Source organism: Macrotis lagotis, chromosome 5 (assembly GCF_037893015.1).
Source record: "Macrotis lagotis isolate mMagLag1 chromosome 5, bilby.v1.9.chrom.fasta, whole genome shotgun sequence".
NCBI classification, from domain to species: domain Eukaryota; kingdom Metazoa; phylum Chordata; class Mammalia; order Peramelemorphia; family Peramelidae; genus Macrotis; species Macrotis lagotis.
In genome coordinates this window covers 212734391-212747071 of record NC_133662.1, presented here as the reverse complement: position 1 = coordinate 212747071, position 12681 = coordinate 212734391, and the positions used below count along the sequence as shown (strand labels likewise).

The 12681-nt window shown below is 42.5% G+C and overlaps 1 protein-coding gene across 3 annotated transcripts in view; it reads right to left on the bottom strand.

The window, feature by feature from the left end:
- Positions 1-1145: 1145 nt before the first annotated feature.
- The window catches only part of AMPD2 (adenosine monophosphate deaminase 2), a 28102-nt gene continuing 16566 nt past the window's right edge, over positions 1146-12681 (bottom strand). For all 3 annotated transcript variants that reach the window (XM_074188355.1, XM_074188354.1, XM_074188353.1), the window contains one exon: positions 1146-12555. In XM_074188355.1, the coding sequence (XP_074044456.1) occupies positions 12346-12555 (210 nt within the window). In that variant the 3' untranslated portion in view covers positions 1146-12345. The remainder of the gene's footprint in view (positions 12556-12681) is intronic.

Genomic DNA, 12681 nt, shown 5'->3' with positions numbered 1-12681 from the left:
TTGAATACCATCTGTATCCAGAGAATGAATTGTGGAGTTGTTTGAAAAAAGACCAAAGACTATTACCTTTAATTTAGGGGGGAAAAACCCTATTATCTTACTATGTAATTCTGCTATCTCTTATACTTTATTTTTCTTCCTTAAGGATATGATTTCTCTTTTATCACATTCAACTTAGATCAATGTATACCATAGAAACATTGTGAAGACTAACAAACTGCCTTATGGGGGGGGGGGGCGGGGAGAAAAGGAAGATTAGGGGAAAAATTGTAAAACTCAAAATAAATAATTTTTTTTAATATACTTTAAGGGGCAGCTAGATGACACAGTGGATAGAGCACCAGCCCTGGAGTCAGGAGGACCTGAGTTCAAATTGACCTCAGACACTTAATAATTACCTGTGTGACTTTGGACAAAACATTTAGTCCCATTGCTTGTCAAAAACAAAATATATATATATTTTTAAATTGCTATTGATATCATCTTTTTTTAGCATCACCTTCACTTCCCATATATGCCAACCTGGGAGTCAATCCCTTTAACAAAAAAAAAAAAAAGGAAAATAAGCCACAAAATGCAAAATGAAACAAACCCATTCCTCAGGTTCAGGTTCAACAGGTGTTCTTGCTGACCTACTCCTGGAAATAAATGCTCCGTGACTCCTGACTACAAAGTTCTATTTTCAATTCTGTTCCACTTCTTTCAGAGTCTAGATCTCAAAATATTATCAGTTAGCCCCTTTTCAAGGCTGGTTCTACTCTTCAGGTGACCCAGACCTTACTTCTATCCCTCTTAGAGCCTTCTGGATGGCTCAGTTGGATACAGCTCTGGATCTGGAATCAAGGAAGATCTGAGTTAGAATCCAGTCTTAAACACAAACTGTGTCCCTCAGCAAGTCTTTTTAAAATGCAGTCTGCCTCAGTTTCCTCAACTGTAAAATGGGGACAAGAATAGCAGCAAAGTCCTTTATTCTTGGCTTCATTCTGGATCCTGCGGAGACCCTCCAAGCCTCTTCCCTTCAATTTATGTTTTTTTTAAGTTTTTGCAAGGCAAATTGGGTTAAGTAGCTTGCCCAAGGCCACACAGCTAGGTAATTATTAAGTGTCTGAGACCGGATTTGAACCCAGGTACTCCTGACTCCAGGGCCTGTACTTTATCCACTACGCCACCTAGCCACCCCTCTTCCCTTCAATTTAGAAGCTCACCTGGCTTTTTGAAGGCATCCTTGTTCAGTCATGTACACCATCAACATCCTCATCTCGTGATTAACGGTCTTGAACAAGCCAAAGAACATCTGTGCTTGCCCCAAATTGAGAAGTCATTATCCATATTAATGCCTTTCTAGAAGCAAGCTCTCCAACCTCTCACATGAGATACTGCATGATCTATCCCACCCACCCCATTATATCAGTCTATAAAACTCATACTATCAATGAATCTTAGTTCTTATAGCCTCATTAAGGTCCAAAGGTTTCTTTTGTCCCAAGGAATACCTGTCTCCTGTTGGCCATGATAATGGCAAGGTCAATGGGTCGGGGCTGAAATAACTATTTGGAGTGTAATGTCAACCAAAACCACCAGGTAGCACTACAAGCTTGAGCTACCAGCCAGATCCCTTGGCATAGATGAGATAGAGGGTGCAGGACCTCATGGCGAGCTGCGACAATCTGGCCTGGATTCCACAGGCCCCCAGTTTCCTGGTGCCTTGCCCAGGAAATATCTCCTCATTTGGAATGTGAAAAATGAAGACTATCCTAATTCATTTGGCTCAATTCCCATTCTCATTTAGATCCTAATCTCCTTTCTACCCCTACCTAACTCCCAAGCAGGGAGGTATTCACATTAGAGGTCAGAGCCCTTTTACAGAATGGAATCAAAATTTAAAAAAAAGAACGATTGAAACATTTCTTTGCATATAGTTGGGAAAAAAAAAATTTTTTTTAATTGAAACTCCTAAGCAGCTGAATACAGCTGCCCAGAAAGATCTGAAATCTCAATTTCCTTTTGGTTATAGTTACTCCTTTTAAAATCTAAATTTCTAACTTTACTTTCAGCAAGGGAACAAGAGGAGAGAGCTTTCAAGCATCCTTCTGATAATAGCCATAAAGTGGGAAAGGGAACAGATTCACCACTAGATGTGGAGGGTGGCAATCCTTACCTACCTCCTGAGGGCAACATTCGCTTCCTGACCCATTCTGATGGTCACAGTACCCTAGACTGCCTTCTCTGGACCTGAGCAATTGCCCCCATGATAAAGTTTCACTGCCCATGCTTCATTACAGGCATTTTTTGTGCTGTGTTCTCCTCCTCTGGGCCTCTTTGAGCATATTTTCCATAAAACAAGTGGCTATCTCTGTTTTAAATGTTCTATTTCAGCATATTATATAACTCATGAGCCACTGGGGCAGCTATGGGGTCACAGGACCAAAAAGATGGCAGAGAAGTTGCTATTCCCCAGCCCTGAGCAGTCCCTAAACCTCAGAACAGGGAATTACATGCCAGATATAGAGTAACTAAAGCTGAATCCGCCAGATAAGAAAAATAGGTTAAAAAAGCTCATTATATAATACTAGAAAACTCACATGTTCTTGGAACCCACTCAGCCCCTGTCTCACAACTCCATAGACCAGGCTCAGAGAACACAAAACTCATGGGTTGATTCAGGGTCTAACCCACTCCTCTGCATCAACCACCCCACCCCAATTCTTCCACAAGAGTCAGTGGTACCTGCTCCTGCCCAGTGACAGGGAAGAAAAGGAGAGGGACTGGAGAACAATAAATGGTAAACTCAATGAGATCTAATAGGGTCTCTCTACTTTTAATTATAAAATATAAAAGATAAGATTTATTTTGAAATATTGCTTGTGATAGGCAAGGTCCTTATTCATTTATAGATGACTCTTACAAAGATTTTGCATAAATGGGAGAGGAGATACTATGTTTTTATAGTCACTTTATGGGACATTAATAGGTATAAGATTTTTTTTCATCTTTTATGACATTACCTTCTACAAATACTTTGTATATTAATCCTTTGACATTACCACAACTGTATAATTTCTTCTATATTCACTGAGTCCAATTCAGCTGATTTTCCCCTTTTCTCTGTTTTATTCTTGTTTGTACCAGTTCTATCTCCCCCATAAGCACATTTGGGACTGTGATGTTAGGTGCCAAGTATGGTGGCTCCATTGTCCTTGATGGTAAAATGTTCATTATAACAATATTTGCAGATCTTTTCCATTTTTCTTCCATTTGTCATCATCCTTCCATTTGGGGCCTTAAATGAATCCTTGAATTGATTTTGCTTAATTGACTGCAAAGCTTATTTTAAACTAGTTTCATCCTCCACCAATTCTCTCTGCTTTTGTCTGCCACACTTCATTGAAATAATACAAATGAATTTATATTCCAAACTGATTTTGCGTTTGGCTGTCACCTAACTTCATAAAGCTAGTAAGTCATATGTTTGCTGACTAAGCCACTTTAGGGGCTCTTTTGGTCAGTCTGTCAATAAATTACTGCACCAGTATAATGCTGACAAGGTAAAAAACAGTCCCTTGCCCTCAAAGAGTCCGCAGACTAATGGAGGAGACAACATAAAACAAGTCTAAACAAGCCATATACAGGATAAATTGGAGGTAATCTCAAAGGAAAAACTTTAGAATGCAGGGAGATTAGGAAAGACTCCCTGGAGAAGGTGAGATTTTAACTGGCATTGTCCAAAGAAATTGCAGAAGTCAGAACATGGTGTTGAGAGGTAGGATTCCAAAACTTGGGACAGTCAAAGAAAATGTTCAGAGTCAGGGGATGGAGTCACTGGATCACAGAATACAAGGAGTTAGGGATGTAAAGAACAAGAGGACTGGAAAGGTAGGGAATAGGGTATTTAAATGCCAAATGGGATTGTATATTTAATCTCAGGACCAGAAGGGTAGAACAGTTGACTTAAATAGATTTATAGCAATTAAAGTTCCCCATGTAAATTATTAAAATTGCCCTCTATATACTTCTGGTATCCATTTCTCATTTTTCATGGTCAATTATTTAAATGATTCTTGATTGAGTTACCTAAGTTGTAGGCTATTTTATTTTCTTACTGTTATTCTCTCTTCATACTTTTTGCTAATTCTGATATCTGAGAAGTCAATGGTCTGATTATATAACTGCTGAGGTGGCAAAGTGGATGAATGTTGGGTCTAGGGTCAGAAGACTTCTCTTATTGTAAAACTCAAAAATAAATAAAATCTTTTTTAAAAAAAAGAAAAAACGACTTCTCTTTCTGAGTTCAGATCTCATCTAGATGTGTTAACCTTAAGGAAATCACTTAACTTTGTTAACCTTAGTTTTCTGATCTGTAAAAATGGAACTGGAGAAGGACTGAATTATCTTTGCCAAGAAAACCTCAAATGAGGTCTCAAAGAGTCAGACACAACTGAAAAAAAATGACAACAATCCATATGAATAGCAAATCTTGAAATGTAAAATCTATTTCATTTTTTGATGATGCTATTTATTACCATTTTTTTTTGTAAGTGTTCATGATATAAAGCCAGAAGGTTTCTATGCAGCCTACTCATCTTTGGTTTCTCACTCTAATTCCAGGCTACAATTTTCCATCTATTTCTTACCATCTCCACTTTTTTCTCATTTTTGTATAAATCATCAAATATCAGAGAATATGTATGTTCAATTTAGAGGATCCTATAGGTTTCTTGGTAAAAAAATTTTCAACTTCCTTATTCTCAGTGACCAGTGTTGGAACATAAGTTGTAATTATTTTTGTAGTGATCTTTTTGCAAATACTTATTAGTTTTGTAATATAAAATGATTAAATATTCCATGAAATAAAGTTTATTGTTACCTTTAGACTGATGATAAAACTAACTCCAATAACTCCTTTCTTTACCTCTCCAAGGAGTATACCTGAGCCATTTTTCCATTTAGCTGCAATTTCTTTCTTGCTTCTGGTATCATTTATATCCAGAATGTCAGAATTTTTATGATTCAACTCCCCAGCAGGATGCTCACTGATTGTTGGACAAGCATTTCAAGCACCAATGGTCAAATTAAAGTTTATAGATGACAATCTCTAGAAGATGTGTGATTCTGAGAACTCTCTAGCCCTTTTCCCATCATTTTGCCGCGATCACTGGCCATTGCAATAATCCAGAAAGGAAGTATTAAGGATCTGAACTAACCTGGCCTGCCATATGAATGGTTGTGAGGGTTGTGGCAGAGATGGACATTTATAAGATTTGGCAACTCTTCAAATATATGTACAGTGAGAATGAGGAATCAGGGATGACACCAAAACATCAGAAGTATGGTGGAACCCTCAGTGGGAATAGACAAATTCAAAAGAGAGGTAAGAGAATGGTGGGTTCAAGATGCTCATGTTAAATTTCCAATAATTGGTGATCCACTCAGGAAATTAGGGCTGTATATACAGATCCAAGATTTATCTGCTTTAGACAAGATCATGGAACCCATAGGAGTTTATGAAGTAGGACTTGAAGAAAAATGGAGCTTGGACAGAGCCTGAGAGGACAATCCAGTAAGTGGGTAAGGACATAAATAAATACACAATAAAGACTGAAGAGGAGTGGCTGGACTGGTTGGACAGAGGAACCAAGAGTGGAGAGTCCCCAAGTCTCCAAGAGGAGAAGGTGGTCATCAACAGTGTCAAATGCTTTAGGTGAGACAAAGATGAGGATTGAGAATTGGCAATTAACTGATAGCTAATAACTTGGCAAGTGCCATTTTAGTTGCAGAATTAAGTTGGTATCCAGATCGCAGAGAGTTTGGAAGAGTAAAAGGAGAAGCTATGGATGCATCAAATGCAGATAGCCAGCAAGCATTGGCGGAAGGAAGCAGTGGGTTAAGAATGGAAGCCCTGGACCCCAGGCCAGCAGCTTGCATAAGACAAACCTGGAACTGAGGATATTTATGGATAGGATAGCAGGAGTGGACAAAAGTACCTCATCCAGGTTCACCCAGGAGTAGCAAACAGGTGGAACCAAGGGATAAAGGTAATTCATTAGAATTAGCCAAGGAGTAGGGGCAGCTAGGTGGCGCAGTGGATAAAGCACCGGCCCTGGAGTCAGGAGGACCTGGGTTCAAATCCAACCTCAGACACTTAATAATGACCTAGCTGTGTGGCCTTGGGCAAGCCACTTAACTCCATTTGCCTTGCAAAAACCTTAAAAAAAAAAATTAGCCAAGGAGCCCCTAGAAGCAGCAACCCTAGGAAGCTCCTGGATCCTCATCTAGCAGGGTTTTGAGTCACTGGATCAGATAACTAGAGCTGGAAATGACTCTAATTACATTGAGGAAACTGAGTTCCAGAGAGGGTGTAACTTGGCCAGGGTTCCACGGGTAGTGTTAGAGGTTACAAACCCAGCGCTATTCCTGGCTATAAATATTCCTTTTCCCATTTCTTATATGCTTTATAATAAAGTTCATTTAAGCTTAAAATGTTTTGGCAGCTTGGGTTGTTTACAGAAAGTCATTGCTCCTTGAGGATAGATTTTAACAATGAGTCATATTCAGAGGTTCTCAGGGGAAACCAACCCTAGGTGGGGGCATGAACCAGAGAGAATGATTAGTGAGGAGTCCCCAAGTCGTGAGCCTAGAAGTCTGTCTTAAAAGTCTGGGTTATAAATGTAATGCTTATTATTGTGCCATAAAAATGACAAAAAATGAATACAAACAAATATGGAAAAATTTGTAGGAAGCAATACAGGAAGGAAAACAAAATTACACATTGACAATAGCAACATTTTATGAATAAGCAGAAAAAATAACTTACTTGTTCTAGGATACCTTCTAGTCTGAGGGTGTTCTGGTACAAGTTAATTATTTTGCTATAAATTTTTTGTGGATTTTCTGGTTTAATATTTTGGATTCTCTCTACCCCTCCACCTACTCCCCCTGACTTTGTTAATTTGATTATATTTGTTGAGATTGAGGAATATCATTAACAAGCTGAATAGTGTCCAGCTGAGGGGAACCCAAATGGTGGTGTCCGATTGAAACCAAAACAGTGAAGGATTGAAGATTTGTTGATCCTGGAGAAAACAAGACTTAAGGGGATCCTGGTTCTTGAAGGCTCTGCCAAGAGAATTCAATTTCTAACAAGTCCTACTCCTGCCAAGCTGGAAAGGGTATGGGTCTGGTGATAAATTCTACACCCTTTGTTCAAGGACAAGCCCAAATTAATTTGAAGAAGTTCATCACCAGATTGGTCACATAATGATGAAATTTTTGGCCCTAGTGGTCCCCAACAGCTGTCTGCCATGTCCCTGAAGGTTTGTGGTCTATCAGAGACTGTATGGTATGGTAGACAAGGGACCGGATTTGGAGTCAGACAAATCTTTGGACACTTAGTACCTGTAAGTCACTAATTCTTTCTGGATCTCAGTATCCTTATCTATAAAATGAGGGGGTTGGATTGGAAAACAAAAATGCAGCATGTAAATAACATTTGTAGACATGCAAATGGTATTTCATTTTATGAGAGCTAGATGACCTCTTTTGTTGTTGTTCAGTCTGTGATCCTATTTGGGATTTTCTTGGCAAAGATACAGGAGTAGTTTGCCATTTCCCCTTCCAACTCATTTTAGAAATGAGGAAACTGAGGCAAACAGGGTTAAGTGATTTGCTTAGGTAATTCAGCTTAGTGTCTGAGGTTGAACTTAGACTCAAGTCTTCCTGACTCCAGATCTGAGCATTCCAACCACTGCAACCCCAACCTAGGTAACTTCTAGGGTCTCTCTATGCTTTATGTTTAACATCCTTATGGGTCTTTGAATATGTAAATATTTGAAGGTCATATGGAAAGGGATTAAATATTTTTTTCCAGAAAAGACCTAAAAATATAGATCAAAGTTTATAAGGAGGCAGATTTCCCATTAATCCATAGAAGAATTTAATGTCACCAGTCATATTGTCTTTTGTCTTGTCAGTGGACTCTGATGACTTTTTTTTTCTTTTGCAAGGCTGTAGTTAAGTGACTTGCCCAAGACCACAAAACTAGCTAATTATTATGTGTCTGAGGCCACATTTGAACTCAGGTCCTCCTGACTCCAGGGCTGGTGTTTTATCCACTGTGTCACCTAGCTGCCCATTTGATGACTCTTGAAGAGAGAATGAGACTAAGACTTTGTGACTCGACCTCACTTAAATCTAATTCAGGCACAAATCAAGACATCACCCCACCAATGTCATTAGTCCTCTTCAAAAATGAAGGATGAACAAGAGCAAGAGAAACTTAATAATTAGAGACATCCAAGAACAGAATTGCAGCCAATTCCCATCACTTGAAGTATGTGAACAGAAACTGGATAACTACTTTCTGGGGTCACTATAGAGGCATGTTCTTACCTTGGAGAAGTCATTTACTCTGTGACCTCTAAAAACTCTTCTAAGACTAGGTTTCTGTAATTCTGAACTTTATATAATCATTTTTGAATCTAGCATGCATCTTCTGATTTTTCTTATTTGTCTCCTGCCTGATTATCACTACTAGCACTCTATCTAGGTCTTCTAATGCAAGAAAGGGGCAGTGGGAAAGGAGGCTTATCAATCCCAGCTGTGTCCCAGATCAGGACTTGAATCAAGAGAGACCAATGTTTGGCTTAATCTAACTACTAGAAGGATATAATTTAAATCTACTAATAGCTAACATTTATAATTTGCATTTACATTTGGGGGCTGCCAAGGGCTATACTGCATAAAGAGCCAAGAATACTCCTCTGCCCCAGTTAAAATTGGGCCTCAGACACTTACTGTGTGACCCTGGACAAGTCATTTAACCCTGTTTGCCTCAGTCCCTCACCTGTAAAATGATCTAGAGTAGGAAATGGCAAACCATGTGCCAAAAAATAAAATAAAAGACAAACTGGGATCAAAAAACATTGGATATAACTGGAAGAACCAAACAAACAACAAAACATTTACAAAACAGTTTTGAGGTTTGAAAAGCAGTTGATGTGTGATCCTCAGAACACCTTGATTTGGAACTAGGTGATGTCATTATTCCCACTTTACAGTTAAGGAAACTGAGGCAAAACAGGTTAGGTGACTTGTTCAGGGTCACACAGTTAAAATACAGGTCTGAAGGATTTGAACTCAGAACTTCCTGGCTCCAAATCTGGCTGCCCTAGTTTCCAAGTCCTAATTTTATAGATGGAGAAACTGAAAGTGAGAGCCTTGTATGATATTACTTAGGTTGGCCAGGACCATACCACAGGTGGCAGCAATTCAAGTGTAGGTCACTTCACTCCCAATCCAATATTCTTGCCACTTAAACTTCCTGGAATCTGGGTACAAGTTATTATTCAACACTGAAATGACTGTTTTCGCTTTGGAAGGTCACCAAAAAGCAGCCTTGATCCCTTGTGGTAAAGGGTTTGTTACTCAACAGATAATGTATTATTGTGGTGGTTCTCATTAAAATCACGATTCACCCACTATTCCACAAGGAGAATGAGACTTAATGGTCTCTAACTACCCCCTCATTCTAAACCTATTATCCTATGATACATAAGAGGCAGGGGCACCGGCCCTGGAGTCAGGAGGACCTGAGTTCAACTCTGGCCTCAGACACTTAATAATGACCTAGCTGTGTGATCTCGGGCAAGCCACTTTAACCCCATTGCCTTGCAAAAACTTTAAAAAAAAGATAAATAAGAGGCTTCAGGCATCTCAGTAATTCCTTTGGAGATAACAATGATACAAGCCACTTAACTAATCTCTCAGAGCCCAAATTTCCTCATCTGTAAATAGAGGACAAGGCTCTCTCTTGAAGAGCTGGCATGAGGATGGGTCTGTGAGGGCAAGCTCTGAAAAGCTGGGGCAGAATGTAAAGTTCTCCCAGGCAAAGAGTATTTCCTCCTTGTCTTTCCCATGCCCAACACACAAGATGCTCACTGTTAAGTGACTCCCTGCATCCATCCTTGCAGCTAACCCTGCCGAAGCTGAAGCTCTCCCAGGTGCTGAAGAAGCACCATGCTCACAGCAGACCCATTCCGGGCAATTTTTCTCCTGGGGATTGTGTCCTGAGCCTTCCCTCGACCCCCCAACTCCCCTTGGAGGATTTCTCCCGCATCCGAAGTCCTATACTGGAGTACAAGTGTCTGAATCGAATCACTGCTTCACAGTGGGTCTCTGCTACTCCTCCCTCCAAGGTGCAGAGTCCTCTCCCCAGGACTGGGGAGGAGCTAGAGGGAAACTGTAAAACCAGAGCACAACTGGGGCAGATAACGTGGGGAGGGACTAGGATTGGAGGACTGGCTTTAAGGTCTGGGTGAAGCTTAGGAAAGGGGTTAAGGGGCAAGGTCTATCTCCGGGACCAAGTCTCACAGACGTCTATAGCCCAGATCAGGAGACGGAGAGATACAATAAGACCTTACCTCTTCCTCCTCTATTCTCCTGACAACCATGGTCGGTTCATCGTAGGCTAGTTCAGGGACTAGAACGGCAGATGGTTGGAGGCCAGTGGTTACTGGACACCAGGGGGACTGCGGTCAGAGAGGGACTGGGGTGGGATAGAATCTGGGGACTCAGAAATACTTATTTAACTAATGGGGTAACTTTGGGTAGGTTACCTCTGGAGAGGATTCATGCAGCAGGTAAGTTGTTGAAGCAGATGACCTTGGGAGGTTGCTTTATAGGATCCTAGATGAAAGGCTGAAAGGGATCTCAGAAACCATCCAACTCCCTTGTTCAACAGACTGGAACACAGAGGCCGCAGGGAGGGCCAAATGGCCAAAGCAAGATTAGAACCCAGGTCCTCTGACTGCACAGCCAGGGTTCTTTCCACAGTAACAAGTTGTTTCCAACTCCAGGTTTCTATCCCTGCTTCACCCTATGGGGACTGTGACGCTCAGTACCACAAAATGGAAGCTCTTATTTCTCCTCACCTCACAGGCCAGCCTAAGTGCTAAAGAATCACACAACTCCTGGATCTTCCTCCCAGCAAAAAGGGGAAGGATGATGTGCAACCAGCTTGGCGCAGCCCTCCCTCCTCTAAGCAAACCTCAGCAGCCCTTGTCTCCTCCTCACTTCCCCACCTTGCCCTCTGCAATCCAAGGAGCAGGGGAGGGGGCTAGCCCTCGGGGTGCCTCCCAGGCCAGGCGTGGGGTAATGGATCGGGACTGCATCTGGCATCAGCAAAATGGGTTAAAAATCCCACCTCAGACACAAACTGACTGTGTGAGCCCTAAGCAAAGTCACTGAACCTCAGTTTCCCCAGCTATAAAAATGAGGGGGTTGAACTCAATAGCTGCTAATTCTAAACCTGTGATCCTATACCCCATTCCCCACATACACAAAGCCCATCTCCTCCTCTCCCAAAAACTACGTTACTTAAATAATCTTTATTTTTTTTTTCATGCTTTGGACAGGGACTGGTTTGAAATCTTACATTTCACAGCAATGAAAAACACAGTTCCAGCTTGGCCGGTGACAAAGACACCAATGGGGTGGGAAGGGAAGAGAGGAGCATGGGCGCCCTCCCACCTGGTATGCCTGGACGTCCCCTGCTTCCCCTCATCTTCCCCTTTACAGTGGCACAAAGAACTAGAGCTTGAGCTTATCTCGGTGGCCAACCTTCCCTCCCCCCCCATCCTGCCACACCCCAACCAGGGATGGGCATGGGAGGAAAGGGACAAGCTTCTGGCGAGCCATGCAATGGGCACCAGCCCACTGAGAAGAAAGGAGCCCTCCCCCCAACCTAACAACTGGTGAGGCTTTGGCTCTCATCCATATCACAGCCACGGTGCTCACAGCAGCCCCTTGGTCTTCTGACAAGATATCATCACACTTGCCAGCAAGACCATGCCGGTGCCCAGGCCCTGGTCAGCCTGAGTATTCACTAGGCAGTGTCTACAGGCGTGAGACCAGTAGCACCTGTCCCATATGGCCAAGAAGCTCTAGAAAACCCAGCTCACCAGTCATCAGATGGGCACAGTAACCCAGGGACAGGGTCCTCCAGAAACACCCATCCTCACAACAGAATGGGGTACTGGTAATGCCCAAAGCACCTCAGAGCGACGGGCAGACGGCTGCCACTACGAGAAGCCCCGCCACTACAAAGGGCGGCGCCAGGGCCCAGCCCCGTTGCATTATAACAACACAATTCTGAGTCAAACAGAAGTCTGGAGCAGGGTCTCTGGACCCAGTGACTAACAATTCCCTCCTACACCTGGAGGACAGAAAAAGAGAGACAGGCAGAAACATGCAGAGAAGCAGAGACATGGGGGCAGAGTCAAACAGAGAGGACCAGAAGACAGAGGAAAAGAGGACAGGGCAGAGACTGGGGAGGGCGCAGTGAGGCTTGGTTCAGTGAGGCCCCGGGCTCATGGTGAGTCCAGACTCCTCAGGGATGGGCTCCAGCGTCTCACTCTGCACGGCCTGTGTGATGAGGGCCAGCTCCTGGCACAAAGTCTCATGCCGGTAGCCCACACGGATGTCCGGCACGTTGGTACGGCGGATGTCGTTGCCCTCGGGCCCCTCTTTGGTGTAATTGGGCCCCAGCCAGTGGCTCTTCACCTGGGGAGGAGAGGTAGAGACTGACCAGGTGAAGAGGGCTACAGGACCCCCGGAAGGTGGGGAGGAGGGGAGTGGAGGGCAAAGCAGGCACAGCCCCCAACAATCCATGGCCCTGGGTGAAGAAAC